Raw genomic sequence first — 23,169 nt, 5'->3', positions numbered from 1 at the left:
ATTTATTTGACAGAGATTACAAGTAGGCAGAGAGTCAGTCAGAGAGAGGAGGAGGAAGCAGGCTCCCTGCTGAGCATAGAGCCCAATGTGGGGCTCAATCCTGCAATCTCTGGGATCTTGACCTGATCCCAGAGGGATCTGGGACTCTGGGATCATGACCTGAGCTGAAGGCAGAGGCTTTAACCCACTGAGCCACTCAGGCGCCCCTACCCTACGTACTTTGATTGGAGCATTTAGTTTTTTTACATTCAGAGTAATTATTGAAAGATATAAATTCAGTGCCATTGTATTATCTGAACAGTCACTGTTTCTATAGATTGTTTCTGTTCCTTTCTGGTCTGTGTTACTTTTGGTTTCTCTTTCCACTCGAAAGAAGAAAGAAAAAGGAAAAAAACAACAAAAACAATAACAACAATAAACTAGTTCTGGGATATGTTTTGGTCGGCTTGTTAAAAAAGAGACTAGATCCCTAAAGAAAAAAAGATATATATATTACATAAATATATAATATACATAATATTATATATTAATGTATGTATGTGATTATGTATGTATTATATATGCACTATGTACTATATATTATAATTATATATAATTATGTATTATAATTACATATAACCATATATATGCACATATTACATATTTTATATTTTATATATTATAAATATATATAATAAATATATTATGTATTATATATACATATATACATATATGTATATTAGATGTATATGTATATATAGATATTTATATATGTATGTATTATGTATATTATCTATATAACATATGTAATATATTATATATTATAATTATATATAATTATACAAATTATATATAAATAAAATACAATGAAAGGAAACAAAAATAAGAATAAATACACAAAAATATGTAAAAATAAAATTTAAAAGGAATTAAAAAGAATTGAAAAAATAAGAAAATAACTGAAAAAATAACACTAAAAGACTAAATAAAAATACAAAGAATGCTATATACTGTTTCCCCCAAGAGCTTAAGCTCTGGAGCCCTTCACGATCAGTAAACTTAGTGTGAAGGATTTCTTTGATCTTGTCTTCTGAGGGAAGGGTCTGTTGCGGCCATTCTCAGGTGGACTTGCCCTAGTGGACAGGAGGGCGCAGGGAGGCAGGGCTCAGTGTAAGCGCCGCTGGGCTCCACTAGGTGGTGCTGTTTTGCTCCCTGAAGGCTTTCAGCGCTGATGGGTATGAATACGGCAGTGCCCTAGTTCGGAAGCTGAAAATAGGCACCCTCCACTCTTCACTGAGCTTTCACAGAAGAGCAATGAATCTGTCTCCCCAGTTTCCGTAAGAACTCGGTGTTCACCCAGAATTTGGCCGAGCATTTTTATCTCGGGCATGCAACTGAGTTTCAAATTTTCAAATTTTAAGGACTCCTGCTGTTCCTCTCGGGGAGGGTCTTGCCCCCCTTTCTGCATTTTGCTGGGCCCCTTCCAGGAAAGCGGTCTCAGGAGCAGGCAATGGTTCAAAGTTTCATGGCAGCACAGAGCAGAAAGCCGGCGCCTACAGTTCACTGTTCTCAGCCAGTTTCCGGGCTCTTGAGGCCTGGGAACTCCTTCGCGCTTGGGCAGCACCTGATCTTCTGGTGACCCCAGGGATCCTCAGACCACACTGTCACACCTGGCATTCCACCCCGCTTCTGAGCACATTTAAGCCAGGCACGTCCCCCACTGTAGCAGATTTCTAAAAGTTATGATTTTGCACTCCGCTGCTTATACTACCTTAGGGTGCTCCCCCCAAGGGTGCCCCCCACCCCCCGGCAAGCAGGCTCCCTCCCCTCGCCTACCCTGGGCTCTACCTAGCTTCTAGTCTCTGCACCTCCTATCTTCCAGACAGTGGTCATTTTCCACTTGTAGAATTGCAGTATTTGTTTTCTCAGATATTTGATTGCTTCCTCGGGGGTTCAGAATGATTTGGTAACTATCCAGTTGCATTCGAGGAACGAGAAAATCTTAGGGTTCCCTAACTTCTTTCTCTGCCCTCCTAACTCCCCATGCGTGTGTTTGTTTGTTTGTTTTTTCCTGATAGTGCAGGTCTCCTGGCAAGGACTTGCCCTAGTTAATTATTTTACTTGTCTTATTTCTGAAAATGTGCTTATTTTGCTTTGTTTTTCTTGGATTTTTTTTTCACTAGACATTATTTTGGGTTCAAAATGTTTTATTTTCGTACTTAAAAACTGTTTTTCATTCTCTTCCAGCTTCCATATCTGCCAATAAGACAATACAATTCCATTGTATGAAATGCATCTTTTTTTAAATGGCTGTTTTCAAGAATCTCATTATCTTTCGCTATTGGTAGTTTGTATATATTATATTTTCTTCGTATTTATCGGACATGGACTTTATTAATTTTCTAGATCCTATATAGTTATCTCAGTCATCAAATTTGAGGAGTTGATGGTCTTGTTTCTTCAAGTAATTTTTCTTCCATATTCTTTCTCTTTTCATTCTCAGACTCCATGTACACATTTCCTTTTTCTATTGTGCAGCCATTCCCACAAACTCATTTTATAATTATTTTTCTTTTTTTAATTTAAATTGGATTATTTCTATTGTTTATTTCCATTATTTCCATTTATTTTTAGGCTCATGGTCTTTTGTCAATTCCATCTGTTGTAAGTCTCCCCAGTGAAGATTTTTTTTTCAGATATTGAACTATAAGTTCTAGAATTTCTTTCTCTTTTATGGTTTCTCTTTTTCTATTAATGTCTTATATTTTTATTCATTGAGAGCATTTTTTTATAATGTTCTTTAGAATAACTATAAATCTTGTATAAAATACTTGTCCATTCCAATATCTGGATCATCTCGCACTCAGTATGTTGATTGTCTTTCTCTCTCTTTTTTTTTTTTCCAAGACTTTATTTATTTGGCAGAGAGAGAAAGAGCTAGAGAGGAAACACAAGCAGGGGGAGTGGGAGAGGGAGAAGCAGGTTTCCTACAAGCCCGATGTGGATCTCCATCCCAGGACCCTGGGATCATGACCTGAGCCGAAGTCAGACACTTAACAACAGAGTCACCCAGGCACCTCTTGATTATCTTTCTCTTGAGAATGGGTCTGGATCATGTTCTTCTAGTTATTTGTATATCACGTCATTTGCTCACCTGACAACTACCTATAAGAAATGCTTTCTGCAATTTCCATTCCAATCCTATGCCTCCTTTTTTTTTTTTTCGTTACATCTTGGAGGAGAGTAGAAAGCTAAGGACAGCAAAACTACTCAAATACGACACTGCTGCTCAAGCAACTTGTTTAGAAATGTGTGCCACAAATAGTTTGAGAATGAAAGAAAACAGTTTCCTTTCAAGATTTCCCCCTCAGAATTGAGGAGGAGAAATGAAACTTCTACCTGCCTTCCTCCTATTAGCTGCTTTAAGAGATAGCCAGTGTGAGTTACAAGTTTTTACTTTTTTATTCAACGCCATCAATCTTTGAGTTGGTATAAATTCATTATAAATTCTAATACGTCTTAATTTTTTCATTTTATTTTTTAATTTCCAGTATTTGTCATGATTTTAAAAAGTTGGCCACTATTTTCTTGAATTACTTTATTGAGCTATAATTCACATATCCTACAATTCACTCATTTAAAATGGATTGTGTGTTCAATGTTTTTTGGTATAATCACAAAGTTGTATAATCACCACCACAATTAATTTTAGAACATTTACTGCTGTTAGCTATCAGCCCCTGCTTCCCCACTCCAACACTAAGCAAACACAGATTTACTTTCTGTCCCTCTATATTTGTCTATTCTGGACATATCCTGTAAATGGAATCACATAATATGTAGTCGTTTTTGACTAGCTTTTCTCACTAAACCTAAAGTTTCTGAGGTTCATCCCTGTTGTGGCACGTAATAGTATTTTATCCTTTGTTATAACTAAATAATATTACATAAATAATAACTAAACAATATTAATAATAACTAAATGATATTATATAAGATATGTGTTTGTAAATAATACCTAAATAATATTAATAACTAAACACAAATAACTAAATAATGTTAATAATAACTAAATATTACATAAGATATATGTTTGTGTATTTTGCTAAGTATCTTGGTTGTTTCTACTTTTGATTATTATGAATAATTCTGGTATGAACACTCATGTCCAATGCTTCTGTGAACATGTTTTTATTTCTTTTGGTATATATCTAGAATTAGATTACTGACTCTATGATAACTCTATGTTTAGCCTTTCAAACAACTTCCAGATTGTTTTCCAAATTGAGTGTACCTCTTTACATTCTCATCAGCAGTGTATATGGGTTCCAATTTGTCCATATTCTTAACAACACTTGTTACTATCTGACTGATTATAGCCATTCTAGTGGGTGGAAAGTAGTATCTCATGGTGATTTTTATTTGCATTTGCTTCATGATTCATAAAGGTAAGTATCTTATCATGTGCTTACTGGCCATTCATACATATTTTTTGGAGATATGTCTATTTAGATCTTTTGCTCATTTTAAAATTGGATTGTCATTCTATTTTGAGTGGTGAGTTCTTTAATTCTAGATATGAGTCCCTTATCAGATATATAATTTGCAACTCTTTTATTATATCTATTGTGCTTTCATTTTCTTATCAGTATTGTCTAAAGCATAAAGGTTTGTAATCTTGATGAAGTTCAATTTGTCTATTTTTTCTTGCTTGCTTATGTTTTGATGTCATATTGAAGAATCTATTGCTATATCCATAGTCGTGAAGATTTTAAGCCTTAATTTTTACCTGTATTTATTGTCAGCATATTCATAGATACTTAAGAAAAAAAAAAGAAATCTGATGACCAAAAAATATTTTAACTATGAAATGCTACCTAAAATACAGGAACATGCAAAGTATATTTTTAAAAGTTCCTGTTCAGTATTTCCCTGAACTATAGTACATCAAAAAATAATGGAGTTTTTTTCCTGAGATCAGCTTCATGACCTACAGGGTCTTTACACTCTCATCTACTTTCTTGGTCTCTAATCACAGTTCTTGATAACTTTCATCTAATTGTAATAGTAATATAATTCAAAATGAAAAATTATAAAATATAGGAAATATAAAAATTTGCAAGTATTTAATTTCTTAACCTAATAACCTCAAACTACATTGAATTGTTACAGCCATACTTTGTATTTCTTCCCTATTATCTCTAAGTATTTAAATATGTCTAGGTAGTCTTAGAAGTGTAGTATTGTAACATCATAATTTTTGCTTATAACTAGGGTTACCTTTGTGTATGTTTTATCACCTCTTGACTATACTGGAAGTGCTGTACTAGGATTTGTAAATATTTCAGTCTTGTACTCATTTGTGGAAGATTATGTATTTGTGCCTTTAGGGATTATTTAGTACTTGATGAATAATTAGTCTCCCATTAGAGGACTTATTAATATTTGCTAATGCTTGCTACAAGCATAAGCGGTGATAGTTTTTGTATTTTTATGATGTTAGGAAGATAGATAGTACATTAACAACTTTATTTCAGAAGAAGTAGGCTCAGAAAGCATTGAAGTTATCTTATAAATTTTAGACAGTTGGAAGAGGTTAGAGGGAATTAACTGAATTGAGGCCCATGCTCACTTTTTGTGGGTACTGCACAAACAGGGGACCCAGTGCTAAGATTTACCCAGGTATAATGTAGTCCTCCTAATACCCGAAGCACTGCTCTCAGCTTCTAAACTTATGAACCTCTGAAAATCCAAGTTCAAAGTAAGACGGAGATAAACAACACTTGAAAGAATAAAGTATAGAAAAGAATGCATACGTATACATGTAGGATTACCTTTTTTTAAGATTTTATTTGTTTATTTGAGAGAGAGAGAGAGGAGCACAAGCAGGATGAAGGGCAGAGGGAGAAGCAGACTCCCCGCTGAGCAGAGAGCCTGATGCGGGACTCGATCCCAGGACACTGAGATCATGACCTGAGCGGAAAGCAGACGTTTAACCCACTGAGTCGCCCAAGCGCCCCATGTACAACTACCTTTTAAAATTATATTCAACGGAACTACGCTGGGTTCATTCACACATGGGGTATTCAAATTTCCCTTCCTGACAGACAATCCGAAAAGATTCCTTTGATGTCTTTGCTTTAAACGGCCATTTACAGTCAAATTCAACAAAATCACCTGTTTTCACATAAAGTTTTCTGATGTCTTTCCATCTTAACTGTATATTATTTTTGTTCATGTTAACTTCAGAAATTATACAGGCATCTGAAAGAAGAAATAATAAAAATAAATTCTTAATAATATAAATTTTCCTTTCCAAGAATTAAATAAAATTATGAATGAATATTAAAACGACTGTTTATTGAGTTTGCCAGATACTGTTCTCAGTATTTTGTATGCATTTTCTCTAAATACTACATATCCTTCCCCTGGGCTACATAAGAGGGAAAGGGGCTCAGAAAGGTTGAATAAGTTTTCCAAGGTCATGCAACTGAGTGAGTGTTTTGAGTCAGAATATGGAAACTGGCAGTTTGACTTCAGACCTTGTGCTCTTAATTCTTATGCATTATATACCTAAATGCCACATACCAATAGGATTAAATTAAAATGTTCTATTAGGGTCAATGTTATTCATTCACCCTCCTTTCCCAACTCAGGATTCTCTTTTACATTGTTTCCAAAATGTGCACAGTGTGAGCACATGAATATATTAACATCTTATTAGTAAAAATAAGTTTATTTCCATCTACAGTACAGAAAGTTGGCTGAAGAAAGCAACAATATATATAAAAACCAGTCATCTCTTTAAGTATTCACTTAGTATATTCTTGAAGGTAACTATCAATGAGCTATTATATTATTTATTTAGCATTCTTTCTCCACAAACTAATTATTGATGGTTCGTGACTTTTATGAAACCTTGATTTCTGTAAAAGAGAAGTGTTACTTTCCCCCATGATCAGAGTCCACTACTTTTTTAAATTCAGCGTTCTTGGAGGTAGCATCCCCCTGAGTAAATAGTACACCCTGTCCCTACTAGCAGCGTGTTCTCCATAGCCCATCATCTCTGATATGGGACTTGTTCAGAGTTGGTGAAGTAAGTCCAAGGTCAAATGGGAGGAGCCATCCGAGGCAGTGGCAACCATAAGGAACTTCCCTAGATTTGCCAAAGCCCAGGAGATTGTAAGATACATTACCAAGTATTTTGTTGATGACATGTGACAGACCAGTCCTTGTACTGTTAAGGAGAGGCTGACTTTTTTTCCTCCCTTACTTTTCTGTAGACATGAAATGAGAAGCCACCAAAGCGTCAGGCTTGAATACATGAAATTTGGGACCAGGATGCTGGTCCTAACTCCTCCAAATACTTGCCAAATGGCTTGATCAATGTCAGGCAGGTTTTCAGCTCAATTCAATTGAAGTAGAAGTCATCCTATGAAATTAGTCCATGAAAAGTTTACTATGAATAACAAATATCAGATTCCAGGAGAACATGAAGAACTCACCTAGGCATCTTGGTGGTTCTGACCACTGTCCATTTCTGCATGCTACCTCTATGGAGCCCTGAAGCTCATAGAAAGACTGACAACGGTACTGGACTGTTGATCCTGGAGGATATACTGATAATGGGAATGAGGTGATGTCTCCATTGCTAACAAGTGGAGGGGGACCGCAATATAGTGTGGCCTCTGGAAAGTAAACAACATTTATGGGTTGAGAGAAAACCAACATGTAGTTTAAAATAGTACAAATAAATCTCCTTATATTCTATCTTCCATGTCTTATATGATGTCTGAGAGCTCAAGTATCTGATTATATAATTTTGATAATACAACCTGATAGCCAAAACTATTATAGTGGTTCTTTTTACCCTAAAGTAAAATATACTGAAGTATTAAATATATATGTATTATAAGGACATGCAAGTATAAGTATTAAAAATAGTTTTTATTTAAAGCAAAAGGAACAGATAAGTAAATCTTATCTGGTCTACTGTCCATCATCTTCATAAAAAATTTATTTAAACAAGAAAGGTAAAAATAAAAAACTCCCTTTCCACTTCTATCCTCTGGGACTACTGTTATTTTATGCAAATATTTTATGATCAGTACATAATCATAAACTCATAGTTCTACTGAAATAAATTATTGACATACTATTTTCCATTTGTTTTCTGATTCCAAATAATAACACAGCATCTTTCTCTGTCAATAAATGTTTGAATTTCATTTTAAGAGTAGCTGGGATGGGGCACCTGTGTGGCTGAGTCAGTCAGGTGTCTGCCTTCAGCCCAGGTCATGATGCCAGAGTCCAGGGATCGAGTCCCACATCAGGCTCCCTGCTCAGCGGGGTGTCTGCTTCTCCTTCTGCCCCTCACCCCACTCTCGTGCTCTCTCTCATTTCTCTCTCTTTCAAGTAAATAAATAAAATCTTTTTTAAAAAGAATGGCTGGGGAACAGGAGCAATTGGGTGGTTCAATTGGTTAACCTGACTCTTGATTTCTGCTTAGGTCATGATTTCAGGGTTGTGAGATTGAGCCCCACACTGGGACCCACGCTCTGTGAGGAGTCTGCTGAAGATTCTCTCTCCCTCTCCCTCTGCACCTTCCTCTGCTCACTCTCTCTCTCTCTCAAATAAATAAATAAATCTTAAAAAAAAAAATAAAAGAAAAAAAGGAATGGCGGGGATACATTCCATTGTACTGATTTCTCTTCCCATACATCACCAAAGATATAGATAAAAAATGGCCAAATAAATACTCTTATCCCAAATTTCTTCTACCTCTTGTTTCACTGAGTTACTAGTTCTGCATTTTTCTTAGACTAACTCTTTCATGTGAGCATTAGATTCCTTCCCCTTTAAATTCAGCAAAGACCCTACTCCATGAATTGTCCCCTTTTGTCTGTATTATCAATTTCTCCTTACCTGTCAAATCATTCACCAATATACAAACATGCTGAAAATGTCACACTGAGTAAGGTAAAATTTCCTTTTATCCATACCTACCCCCCCAACCCCATCTAGTTACTGCCTCATTTCCCTATGCCTATGAGAGCAAAACTACTTGTTTCCTAGCCTCCCTGGTCTGACTTAATCACCTCACATCCTCTCCTGAACACACTGCAAATAAGTATTCCCCCCTACTGAAGTAACTAAGCAAAGTTACCAATTACTTTAGGTAGCTAAATTCATTGTTCAGCCATCAGTCAATTTGTCTCATTCTAGGTAGTCTCTGACATGTTCACTGTCCTGTTGAATGATATTCCTTGGCATTGCTTCTAGGACACCAGCTCTGGTAATGTAATTTATGATAAATATTTGGTTTTTCTCCCCATTGCTGGCCCAGAGGTCCTAAAGCCCTCGGGATTGCCCAAGTGATGAGAGCAGTACATGTGTTTTTTGTTATGTCAATGAGATGAATTTTGGAAAACTCAAAGGTAACCCGAGGATAGGGTGGTTGTGAGGAGAACTAACCATGTGATTAGAAGGTGGAACTTTCTGGAGGGACTGGAGGTTTGAATCAATCACCAATGGCTAAAGTTTTAATCAATCTGCCTATGTAATGAAACCTCCATAAAACTCCAAAAGGACGTGGTTCTGATGTTTCTGGGGTGGTGATCTTGTGGAAATGTGGGGAGAAAGTGTGGGCTGGAGAGAGCATGGAAGTTCTTGCTTTTTCCCCATACCTTGCCTTATACATCTCTTCCATCTGGCTGTTCCTGAGTTACGTCTTTTTATAATAAACCCATAATCTAGTAAGTAAAACATTTCTCTGAGTTCTGTGAGTCACTTTAGCAAATTAATCAAACTCGCGGAGAGGGGTTGTGGGAACCTCTGATGTATATAGCCAGTCAGTCAAAGACACAGATGGCAGCCTAGACATGGAACTGGCCTCTGAAGTGGGGGTATAAGAAGTAGTCTTCTAAGAGGGCATTTTTTAACCTGTCATATCTGAAGCTGTCTCTGGGTGGATAAGACAGTGTCAGAACTTAGGTAAATTGTAAGGACACCCAACAGGTGTCCAAGACTTGCTTGTTGGATGTGGGGGAATCCCCTACACACACACACACACACACACACACACAATGTAATTGTGTCCTAGAATCATTTTATCAGCCTTCCCTTGTTTCTCTTCCACAACTCTATCTGGCTGCTTCTCATTTCCCAGATCCCTAATAATGGAGAGTCGCCAAGGCTGTCACTTTGACCGTCTCTCTTATTTAGTCATTTGAATTCTCTATGTGGTCCCATCCAGTCCTATAGCTTTAGATATTCTATATACTTACGGTTGCCAAATTTACATCTTAGCCCTGACCATTTCTGTATTGTCCATTATACACATGTCAAGTAAATGTACTTAATAGAAGTGGGTATCCAGTAGAGATCTCAAACTTGTTTCTTCTGTGGCCACTGTTGCAAGTACTTCATAGAGGAACAGTTTTTGAAAGTCACAGAACTGGATAACTAGATGACAATTTAATGCTTTAGAATAATAAGTGCAATAAATAAATCACAAGTTCTTTTTCCTGTTCTTTAGATAAAACAAAGGAGATTAGAAAACACTTTTTAAGTAGCATTAGAAATGAACTACTAACCAATACATTGTGGTAAGGACTGCCATTGTCCATCTATACACACAATTTCTCTTGGTCCATGAAGTAGATAATTTTCTTTGCAGAGAATGGCTACTTTTGCTTTATTCCGATAATTCACTGTGGTTAGCATTTTCTGAGCATTAGGTATCTGAGGTGGAGGTGGGCACAATTCTCTCCATTTTCCTAAAAAAGTTTGGAATTTAATTATTTCACTAACAAAAGCTAAGGAAAACATCTCAACAAGATAATATTTCAGTATAGTGGAACATCCAATAACTAGTAACTCCCTCGGGATGTGTGTGTGTGTGTGTGTGTGTGTGTGTGTGTGTGTGTGTATACATATGATGCTATAGTAACGAATATACTTTATCTTTTTTAAAAGATTTATTTATTTATTTGACAGACAGAGATCACAAGTAGGCAGAAAAGTAGAGAGAGGGGAAGCTGGCTCCCCACTGAGCAGAGAGCCGGATGTGGGGCTCCATCCCAGGACCTTGAGATCATGACCTAATCTGAAGGCAAAGGCTTAACCCACTGAGCCACCCAGGTGCCCCAAATATACTTTATCTTAACATAGTTTATGGTTTGTAAAGCACTTTTGTGCTATAACCACTGGATTAAAATTTCTCTGGTATTCCCTTCTATTTCCTATTCATTATTCCATCAGTACTCTTATATAATTTTCAAATTAACCTTTTTACATTTTTTCTAGCTAACTCATATGATTTAAAAGTTATGTATGTGTGATTCAAACAAGTTAAAACCAAAAAATTAAAATGGTAATAGTAATGATAAAACCAATGAAGACTTCCCCTAATAACCTAACCCTTGACCTCAATGAAAGATTTTCATGATTTGCCTTTTGTTCTAAACATGACAATGACTGGCAATTGATGTAATTAGAACACCTCTGTTTGAGTAGGAATGAACTTCATTTTGATGGTTTAGTTTATTCTAAGGGAAAAATTTTTAAATGGTCAATTTGGCGCTAAAATTTCATTATCTGAGCCACATCCCACCTCCTGACCTAGGCTGATAAAGTGTTCTCCTTCAGCTCGTTTTTTTTTTTTCCAGAATAGGTGTTGCTGTCTAGTGGCAATTCCCTTCAAAATAATTAAAAATAAGTTGTTAGATAGTTTTAAATTCCCACTATACTGTTTTCTTTTAAAACCAAGATAGAAGAATGAGCTAGTATCTTTTGTTTAATTACATTTAAAAATATGACAATAGAGTAAAAATTTCAAAAATTATCTTAAAATAGAATCTAAGATCTAAATTCAGCCAAAATACACACATAGTCTCTGAAACCTGAATTTTCATTAGTTGTTGTTTATTTTTTTCAAGGGAAGATGTACACACTAGAATTATATGCTGCAAATCCTCTAAGCAAAAATTATTTTTGCTTAGAGGAAAAACTAGAGGAGTGTCTGGGAGGTGGGACAACTCATGCCTATGTTCTATATGACTTGCCCTATTTATTTGTTGGTTTGAGAAATATGTGACATAAAAGAATTTAATTCCAGTGGCATCATTATTCCAGTCAACCTTTAATAAGGCTGATCTTTCATGAACTGTTTTGGCTTAATAACTCACCCTTCAAAAGAAAATGAAGATTAGCCTGACATTTTAGCCTGACCTTGGGGTTGTTGGGTCCCCCCAAAATTGGGTACCCCAATAATGGGTCCCTGATTAAAGGAGCGAGACTGATACAAAGCGAAGGTCAAGCAAAGCTTTATTTCATACCAAGCATCAGGAATCAGACCGACCATCAAAGAGACCGGTCGGGGCCACCCCTTATAGAGAGGATGACCCTTCCCTGCTTTCCAAACTAACTTTTATAGAGCAAAGGCCATGTGGTTGGGCCTGGCCACACACAGGTGGCCGATGAGATTGTAACACACACAGGAAACTCCACAGTGTTGCTAGGTGACCAATTGAATTACAATTTACCCTAGTAGACATTTGAATCAGCCTATCACCTAGTTAAGAATTGGTGCCCAAGAGGTGCCCAAAGGCTGGGGCCCATACTCCTTGGTAGGAGACAGTATGCGCCCCACTGATTGAATACCTCCACCTGGCCTGATCCACCCTTGTATTTGGACTTTGTTAGGTGGGACTGGTTTCCCAGACTTGCTTTTAAATAAGTTCCCCTGGGGGAGGGGAGGGTAAGGTCAATTTAAGTTTTACAACAAAATGGCAGTTCAACTGGGGTGAGGCTGCTCTGGCTGAATAGGCCCTTACAGGGTGAGTGAAGGCACTTCGATTTTGATTTAGGTCATGATCTCAGGGTCCTGAGATCAAGCCCCACATCAGGCTCCAAACTCAACACAGAGTTGGCCTGGGATCTTCTCTCCATTTCCCTCTGCCCCTCCCACTTGTGCTCTCTCTCTAAAATAAATGTGTAATTTTTTTTTTAAAAGATTAGCCTGGTATTACTGTTATTGTAAATTTTCAGTTAATAAAGTCTGATTCACAGGCTAGAGGACAAGCTATGGGAAGCACATGAAAAGAAGACCAGGCACATTCAGCAGATGGATGGGGCTTTACTAGGTAGACTATGGACTCTAAAAAACAATCTGAGGGGTTTGAATTGGCGGGGGAGGGGGGAGGTCAGGGTACCAGGTGGTGGGTATTATAGAGGGCACGGATTGCATGGAGCACTGGGTGTGGTGAAAAAATAATGAATACTGTCATGTCGAAATTAAATAAAAAATAAATTTAAAAAAAAGAAAATCAAGTTGATACAATAAATCAAATTTTTTATTATTTTTATCTAACTCATATTGTGTAATTGGGGGATTCTAAATACCACTGCTAATGTGTTCTATAAATTTTATATAGTGTTTTTAGTATTAAAAACTATCAGTAATCTGGCAACAGGCAATGGAACATTATGTACAGTACATAATGGAACATTACATACTGCCTTATCTAATATAAAAACATATTTAGGCTCTAATGTTAAATCAACCATGAAGAATATTTATTAATGTAAAAGATATGATAATAAGGCTAATGAATGAAAGGCCACTGAGGTATAATTTTAAAAGCTGCTGCTTCTCCACATAGGCAAGTATGTTTTTCCCAAAGTCACTTGAGTAGCTCTCTCAGACAAACATAAAGCATCATAGGGAATGAGAGTGGCAGCATATTTTTTTGTCATTTGGCAGAAAATACCCTTTCTCCCCAAATGGAGATAAAGGTATGAGTAGACTCAAAAGGAGAAAGGACCTGTCAGGAAGTGAAAAAAAAAATTACACAAAAAATTCTGGGATTTTTAAGTAGCAATAAAACAATAATCACATTCTCTTTCTCCCAAGACTTTTTTGTGTAGATTTTGCCAAGATGAAAAACTGATCAAGAAATATGGTTTGGAAAGGGAACTCGGGACTCCAAAGAGAACTCAAGGGGAAGACAGGTGAGCAATCTGAAGTTATCTCAGCATTAAGACTGGGGAGAGACAGACTTTCTGGATGCTTTATTTCGATTTTCTTGCCTTAACATCAGATGTTATCAGGATACTTGGAAAAGACTGACACATGTTTGTTTGTTTGTTTGTTTCTGATCTCTTAGAAATTTTAAGTCATGCTAGCCTTCATTCCACTTATAATATTCTTTAAAAACTCTACTATTTTATTTATGTTTATTTTTCTGGTAGGTTTCTCACCCTCTCACCATTCCAGGAAGGATGAAAGCAGCAACGTGACTTTCTTTTTTCCTTGGAGAGAAATTTCTGGAATTTCACTAATTTTTTTCTTAGCTCTCTGATAGACTTTTTGTTTAAACTATAATTTTATAGTTTATCTTGATCTTTTCTCATTTTCAGAGTATAAGTAACGTTATCTTCTTCCTTTTCTTAATAAAAGAAACTAAATTCTACAGATGTAGTAAAGTTACTTTTATAACCCTGCTTATTTCATCATTTTTCCTTCTACCCTACCAAATGTGTTTAATTTCCAGTTTTTATTTTCTACTCTCAACACATACATATGAATCTATATTTAATATATTATTAGTGTCTGTGAATTTATTTTTTTAGCATTTATAAGGGCTATGCTATAGCATATTGTAAGGCAACTTGCTTTTTTCATGGACTATGATGTTTTGAGACCATATATGTTTGCATATACAACACAGAGCATTAAAAGAATACTCTTATTTCCTTTGCCTGGTCTTCCAAATTCAATTATACCAAGATGTAAAGTAAGATAATAGAGGCACCCAGGCAGCTCGGTCAGTTGGGTGGCTGACTCTTGATTACAGCTCAGGTCGTTATCCTGATCAGCATCCTGAAATGGAGCCCCAGGTCAGGCTCCGTGCTCAGCACGGAGTCTGCATGGGATTCTCTCTCTCCCTCTGCCCCTCCCCCTACTCTATGCCAGCTGTGCTCTCCCCCCCACCAAAAAATAAAACAAGATAAAATAAAATATAAAATAAAAAAGTGAGATGATAGAAACTTTTATAACACATGCCAAGAGATTATAAAATATACTCTGTCATCTTTAAAATAGTATTACAGATATTCTTGAGATGCAAAAGAAATGAGTTTTAAGGAGCCAGTAGTGAAGGTTTCTTTAAAAAGTGCTGTCTGCATGTTACATCACAGGAGAGAGAAGGGGGAACTCCCATTCAACTTAAGCCAAGTAAAAACAGGAAGCTTCTAAACATCTGTTTTTTCCATGGAATTAATGGTCCAGGGAATAGTCTCTGACCCAGGTAAAATTTAAGATTAACTGAAGTGGTCTGTCTGATAAAACGCCTAAAAGACATAGCTGCACTGGTGATTCTCTCCATTTCCAAATCTTAGTGGCTAGAATTGAACCCATGGGAAAAAGCTAGCTGTGGGTTGCCTTAAAAGGGCTCTCCCAGAAAAGTCAACTGTGGGGAGTGAAATAACTCTAATGGAGAAATGGACTCCAAATTGAGGGCTGGTAGAGTTTTGTCAAGGCAACATCCTTTGTCAAGGCCAATCCCTGGATAAGGGTAATCTCCAGAAACAGCATTCTCCCAAGATCTGTAAATGCCCTTTTCATAGTGTTTTCCTTTTCAATTATGTTTTTAATTTCTTTATTTTCAAAATTGTATTCTTATATTATTTTTCCTATATTTGTATTTTTGTCTGCTTTTTGGTTATAGAAATGTCTATTTGGACCTGCCCACTATTCTTCTTGACTAGAGTAGAATTGATTAGAAGGTCTGCTTATTAATCTTTTCCAAAATTAGTATTATTTCATGGATCAGCCATAAGTAAAATATTCTATTTCATTCACACTGCTTTGACTTTTATTATTTACCTCCTACTATTTGGAGTTTACTTTTCTTAGCTTTTGGGGAGATAGATAGATAGATATCTCCAAGCTTATTTTTTTAAGACTATGAATGTCACTCCAAATTTTAGGTTGCATTTCATAGGTTTTACCACATGTTCTTACAATTATTATGTAGTTTTTACTATTTATCAAGTCATTTGGAAGAGAACTATTTCACAAAATGAAGGGTAGGGGAGTAGATAAATGTTATTATTTTAAATATTATTTCTCTGTGGTTATAGAAAGTGATCAATAGGTATTAGTATTTGAAACTTGTAAGAATTATTTAATGCACAGTAAGTAATTTAAGTAAACATTCCATGGGCATGGAAAAGGCTTTATAATTCTTTTTTTTTTTTTTAAGATTTTATTCATCTATCAGAGGGGGGGTAGAGAGCGAGCACAGGCAGACAGAATGGCAGGCAGAGGCAGAGGGAGAAGCAGGCTCCCCGCCGAGCAAGGAGCCTGATGTGGGACTTGATCCCAGGATGCTGGGATCATGACCTGAGCCGAAGGCAGCTGCTTAACCAACTGAGCCACCCAGGCGTCCCAGGCTTTATAATTCTTGAAATTCTCAGAACAATATTTTTTCCTTATATAAGAATAAAATTATATTGAATAAAGAAATTTAATAAAAATAAAAACATTTTACTTACTTTTTAAAAATTAGCTACCTTACCTTCTTGAAATTATTGTTTACTTAAATTTAACATTTTCTATGTTTTACTCACAATTTCTAATTAATTAAGTATTAATTAAGAATTAATACTTCATCTTGCTGATTGGTATATATTTTATATGACTTCTTTCAAAGGATGATTTTTTTTTTAAGGTCGCTCTTTTTTTTTTTTTTAATTAACATATAATGTATTATTAGACCCAGGGATACAAGTCTGTGAATCTCCAGGTTTACACTTCACAGCACTCACCATAGAACATACCTTCCCCAGTGTCCATAACCCAACCACCCTCTCCCTACCCCACCCCCTTGCAAGCCTCAGTTCGTTCTGAGAGATTAAGAGTCTCTTATGGTTTGTCTCCCTCCCAATCCCACCTTGTTTCATTTTATGAAACAAGGTGGGATTGTTTCATCCTATCAAAGGATGATTTTGAGTGGTAAATTCTCTTGGTCTTTTCTATGTTTAAAAATTTCTTTATTTTGTAATCATCATAATCATATGTAATAATAAGGAATTTTGGTATAGAGAACAATTGGTTGCCAATTATTTCCTTTAAGCCCTTTGGAGATATTACTGTGTTTATTCTTACTTCTTATATTGTTGGTGAGAAGTCTGAAGTCTACTCTATTTTCTCTATTTTATTTTGATTTCTCTGTCAGTTCTATATCTGGTTTATTTTAATTTAAAATGGTGCCCATTTTATAAATGTTTCTAATTTATAGTCCTGTTTCTCAAATAATTTGAAAATAAACCTTTGAGGAATGTGAGATTTAATCTTAGGAAAATAATTTCTTTCTTTTTTTTTTTTTTAAGATTTCATTTATTTGACAGACAGAGATCACAAGTAGGCAGAGAGGCAGTCAGAGAGGAGAGGAAGCAGGCTCCCTGCTGAGCAGAGAGCCCAATGTGGGGATTGATCCCAGGGTCCTGGGATCGTGACCTAAGCTGAAGGCAGAGGCTTTAACCCACTGAGCCACCCAGGCGCCCCAGGAAAATAATTTCTTTTTTTTTTTTTTTAAGATTTTATTTATTTATTTGTCAGAGAGAGAGAGCGAGAGTGAGCACAGGCAGACAGAGTGGCAGGCAGTCAGAGGGAGAAGCAGGCACCCTGCGGAGCAAGGAGCCCGATGTGGGACTCAATCCCAGGGCACTGGGATCATGACCTGAGCCAAAGGCAGCGGCTTAACCAACTGAGCCACCCAGGTGTCCCAATAATTTCTTAATCAGATAATTTTCTTCCCTACTTTCTACTTTTGGTCCAGAATTTATAGTATTTGTTAGTTATCCTTCACGATGTCATTTGGGTTTTAGTTTCTTCCTAATGTCACTGAAGACTAAGTTTTTGTTCTGTTTTTACAGTTCTCTTTTTTCTTTTATGATTTCTAGAAATTGTAATAGAGTTAAAATGGGCTTACTCCATCAGGCCAGGGTTTTTAAATGATAATATTTGTCTGAAAATAGTGTTCTGAGTGTCAAACTTCACCATCAACTTAAAAATTACATAATGGGGCATATGGGTAGCTCATTAGTTTGAGTGTCTGCCTTCAGTTCAGGTCATGATCTCAGGGTCCTGGGAGAGAGCCCCGCATCAATCTCCCTGCTCGGCAGGGAGTCTGCTTCTCCTTCTCCCTCTGCCTCTCCTTCCTACTTGTGCTCTCTCTCTCAAATAAATAAATAAAATCTTTTTTAAAAGTTACACATCACAATAAATAATTTAAAAACATACTAATTGGGGCACCTGGGTGACACAGGGGGTTAAGCCTCTGCCTTCTGCTCAGGTCATGATCTCAGGGTCCTGAGATCAAGCCCCACATCAGGTTCCCTGCTCAGTGGGAAGTCTGCTTCTTCCTCCCCCTTTCCTGCTCCCTCTGCTTGTGCTTTCTTGTTCACACGCACTCTGTCTCTCTCTCTCTCTCTCTAATATATAAATAAAATTTAAAAAAATAAAAAATAAAAACATACTAATCACAAGAGAAATTTTCTGATAAAGATGTAATGAGGTCAACAAAATTTTTTTAAAAGAATTTATTTATTTATTTGACAGACAGAGAGAGAGAGCACAAGCAGGCAGAGAGGCTGGCAGAGAAAGAGGGGGAAGCAGGCTCCCCGCCGAGCAGAGAGCCCGACGCGGGGCTCAATCCCAGGACCCTGAGACCATGACCCAAGCCAAAGGCAGAGGCCCAACCCACGGAGCCACCCAGGTACCCCATCTACAGAGTTTTTAAAACAAACCTTACCTATGCAGTTTGGTTCAGGATACCATTTCCCATTGATGCAGATTGATTGCATGCGTTTGAACCTCGGAAGACAATTGTAATATAATCTGGTACTATGATTATATTGACTCAGATTTGGTCTTATCCGTATTCCTAGATGAAATTTTGGTCTGCTACACCCTTTAAGTTGGTCTGTTTCTATAAAAAAGAAAAATATTCATACATGATAAGAATATTGAGCAGAAACTAGCAATTATTTCAATAAAACTTCTGACATATTAATGGCGTAATTAAATTATGTTGGATGACTTCAAGCAATATCGCACAAAGCTAGTCTTAATTTCATTGCACAGACTATGCTGAAAAAGGGAAAAGGAAACAAAAATCTGTATTCCATTTTTAATGACAGAAAAACATGATGAAGTCTTTTGGGAAATGGAAGAGCAAGAGGGGTTAATCTGGTCCAGGGTCTTGACTCGAGGAAGTCCTTATGAAACGTCATTCAGCCTAATTTTGAAAGGCACAAAGAGACATACACATGTGATTGTTTTCCACTAAATTATGTTAAATAAATGTTGTCAAAGCATTTCAATAATAAAAAGAGGTGATGCATGACTAAGTCTGTGGGAAGTACAGTCTTAAGAGAGGAAAATCTGGACGTCTCTTGAGGTTCAATTACTCCCACATTTCAGAAGCTTAGTTAAGACTCTGACTCAATAAGTCAGAGTAGGCTCAAAGGAAGAACACCCTGATACAACAGTCAGACAATAATTTGCAATGGGCCATTTGCTAGTCTAAGTAGATTTTATTGTTATAATTCTTCCCAGTTGTCCATACATATATAGATCATTGCGGAACCTTTCCTGAGGGTGTCAAAGGATGTGATAACAAGACATAGACTGCTCTGCTACCTCTCTCCCTTTATGTGTTTTTCTCCAATAATCCCTATTTATAAATTTACACTATGTGATCCTAGTGATTGGATATCTGTGTTCTCCTTATATAAAAGCTGTTGGCCACGAACGTATATAATTTACACCTTTTTATAACTAAGTCCAGGCTCTTGAGGATGCAACATATTCCTTCCCTGCAGGTCATCATGAGTGGGCAGTGACCGGGTATCTGCCACAGCTACAGTTGTCATCCCCAGGAGTGGGGAAGCTAGCTGATAATCCAAAAATCTAAGATATGATGGAAAAGAGTGGTTTTGAATTTTCTACTTTAGAGTCTTGAAGAATAGCAGCAAGGAATCTGCTAGTCGTTAAAGCTTAAAATTAAAGACTTGACTATATTGGGATTGCTGGACATAGCACATAGGAGAACAGCATCCACTGTTACTCTGAAGTAGAAGTCCCAGACTCTCTTGGTTCACAGAGCCCTTAGCATCTCTACAGTCTTGCACAGTGTACAGAGATCAAAGGAAATCTTTAACAATTCAGTTTCTTAAGTAATTAGGGGTGAAGAATTTAGGGTCTTATATCCTAAATATTTAATAGATGATGGGATTGGCATGTGCTGTTCTAAACATATCTATTGATTTTAAAAATTGTAAACAATCAAATACACAAGTAGGAAACGTATTCTCACCAACACACGTAGGAAGTTCAGTCCACGTTCCATCAATACAGGTAATTACATTATTTCCAATCATTGTATATGTATCTCTGCAATTCAGCTCCACAGAAACACCATGTTGGAAGGGAAGAATAGAGAACTGGGCATAGCCATTCTCAAGGTGAGGTACAGGGCCACATGCTTTAACTCGTCCTAAGAGAATGTAATAAAAGATATGCTTACTTTTAAAAATATTTAAATCCATGTTATGCTGAGTGAAACAAGTCAATCAGAGAGAGTCAGTTATCATATGGTTTCACTTACTTGCGGAGCATAAGGAATAACATGGAGGACATCAGGAGAAGGAAAGGAAAATGAATTGGGGGAAATCGGAGGGGAAGACAAACCATGAGAGACTGTGGACTCTGAGAAACAAACTGAGGGTTTTGGAAGGGAGGAGGGTGGCAGGTTGGGTGAGCCTGGTGGTGGGTACTAAGGAGGGCACGTATTGCATGGAGCACTGGGTGTGGTGCATAAACAACGAATCTTGGAAAACTGAAAAAATAAAATTAAAGAAATAAATAAAATATTTTAAATATTTTTTATGTACGTATTTATATATAAGTGCGAAGTTTAAACCATTCTGCTTAAATATTAGCATCTATTTACCAACGCAAGTGGGTACATTTGTCCATTCTCCATCGATGCACTGTATTTTCGCAGGCCCCGTCAGTAGAAAGTAGGGAGGGCATTCATATTCCACCGTCTCGCCGTGTTCATATACGGCTTTCCTTATCCCCTTTATTTTACTATTCAGGACCTGAGGAGGTTGGCCGCATGACTGTACTTGCCCTATCATAAAGAAACTATTTAAGTAATGCTTAAAGAATCTTAGGACTCTGACAAAATATAATATTACTGTTCTGGTTGACCTAGAACTAAATTACATTTATGCTACGTTCCTTTTTTTCTTCAGGTTTTCTTTTTACAGTGTGCATAGTGTCCTGAGTACTCTTTTTTCTCAAATGTAGGCTTTTTATTATAAACAATTCTGAACAAATTAAAGAAAAATGGATACATATACTGACCACCTAGATATATATGAATGTTACATGTTGCCCAAATTACTTACTTTTTTGTGAAGTTATTTATTTATTTATTTAAGATTTTACTTATTTATTTGAGAGAGAGAGCATGTGCACAAAATGAGGAGGGGCACAAGTAGGAGGAGGGGCAGAGGGAGAAACAGACACGCCATTGAATGAGGAGCCTGACACTATGCTGGATCCCACTGGGATCATGACCTGAATGGAAGACAGACACTTACCCCAACTGAGCCACCCAGGTGCCCCCAAAATAATTTAAAGTAAATGATAGACATAAAAATTTTTCAGAATACCTATCTAAGAAATAGGGTATTGACCTGCATATACGAAACACCTTATTGTATTTCTTTAAATTAACAATAATTTTTAATGCAATCCTATATTTTTTCTATATGTAAATATACTGATTGCCCCAACCCCCAATATTTTACAGGTTATTATAACCAGGATATTAATTGTGCCCTAAGGATTTTAAAGTAGTTCGATAATCTGGATATCATATAGAAGTAAGTACTTATCAAATATATGGTATAATATAAATATAGATAAATAAATATAAAGTATGTTATTGCATATTGTTTTATTAATTAATATCTATACATATATATAAAATAATTTTATCAAATATTTTTTAAAAGTAAGGTCATCTGAAGCAAGTAACAAATCATTGGTTTATACTGAATAATTCATATTTTTATTTGATTACTTCTTGATTACTTAATAAAATATAAGAAAGCCCATGCAATATTTTTTAAAGCATAATTTTTTTATTGAGTTTGGGGAAAAATTCCTAACACTTCCCCATTCTGGCACCTAAATTTTTATCTGTAAAACTCCATTACATATATCATAACAGAGGTAGAATTACTCCCTTGTTAAAGGAAACATAACTAATTGATGGCCCAGCACCTCTTCTCCATCTCAGTTAAAATATCATTACCATGTTTTTACAGTTTGTCAGATTATATATATAAAGACCAATAAAATAATATATAGACATTAATATAAATTGATATAAGTTGTTTCATCAGTTCTAAAATAAATGTTGACCTTTGCATGTTGGAAAATTAGGTGACCATCCAAAGTGATAGCATTGAATTGAATCTGGTCCAACTCTTCTAAGTCCTCCTTCACAGGAAAATTCCAAGACATCTCCAGCATTGTATATTGCTTTTTTTGGGTAAACATCTATATTTGGTTTTAAAACTGGAAGAAGGCATTCTATATCTAAAATGAAATAAAAATAAGTATGTGTGAAATAATCATTGTAATATTAAATTTAATATATGCTATTAAGTAGCAGGGGGCTTCATACACAGGAGCATGTATAATCTCACCTTAAAAAAAACAAACAAACAAAAAAAACCCTCTAATTACGTACATCCAACAAATAAGTGTAAGCCCCTTTAGAGAAATTAGGGTTGAACAGAAAGGTAAAATTTTGTATGACAATCTCCTCGGTATTGTAATAAATAAGTCCCGAGCAATCACTTATCAAGGAAATTATTTTATTTATTTATTTAACCATATAAGTTTAATAACTTTTATTTGTCCATAAAACAGCATATGAACAGTTTTCACAGATCGTGTGAAAATCAGTTTTTCAAGTAATAACAATTAAAATGCAACATATTTAATTAAATAATAGGTATGTTTAAAAAGTGAGTAACTGAAATGGTCCAAATAAGAATTATGTCTAGTACATTTTAAGTAGGAGGGAACATTAAAAA

The 23,169-nt window shown here is 36.0% G+C and overlaps 1 protein-coding gene across 1 annotated transcript in view; it reads right to left on the bottom strand.

The window, feature by feature from the left end:
• Positions 1–5,809: 5,809 nt before the first annotated feature.
• The window catches only part of CFHR5 (complement factor H related 5), a 28,630-nt gene continuing 11,270 nt past the window's right edge, over positions 5,810–23,169 (bottom strand). The window contains exons 4-10 of the mRNA XM_059145830.1: positions 22,490–22,666; positions 21,003–21,185; positions 20,367–20,546; positions 18,801–18,977; positions 10,575–10,757; positions 7,485–7,667; positions 5,810–6,243 (exon numbers count right to left, since the gene is read on the bottom strand). Of these exons, the coding sequence (XP_059001813.1) occupies positions 6,047–6,243; positions 7,485–7,667; positions 10,575–10,757; positions 18,801–18,977; positions 20,367–20,546; positions 21,003–21,185; positions 22,490–22,666 (1,280 nt within the window). The 3' untranslated portion in view covers positions 5,810–6,046. The remainder of the gene's footprint in view (positions 6,244–7,484; positions 7,668–10,574; positions 10,758–18,800; positions 18,978–20,366; positions 20,547–21,002; positions 21,186–22,489; positions 22,667–23,169) is intronic.

Source organism: Mustela lutreola, chromosome 14 (assembly GCF_030435805.1).
Source record: "Mustela lutreola isolate mMusLut2 chromosome 14, mMusLut2.pri, whole genome shotgun sequence".
Classification (NCBI taxonomy): Eukaryota; Metazoa; Chordata; class Mammalia; order Carnivora; family Mustelidae; genus Mustela; species Mustela lutreola.
The sequence above is the reverse complement of the archived record's forward strand: the minus strand, read 5'-3'. Positions and strand labels throughout refer to the sequence as shown.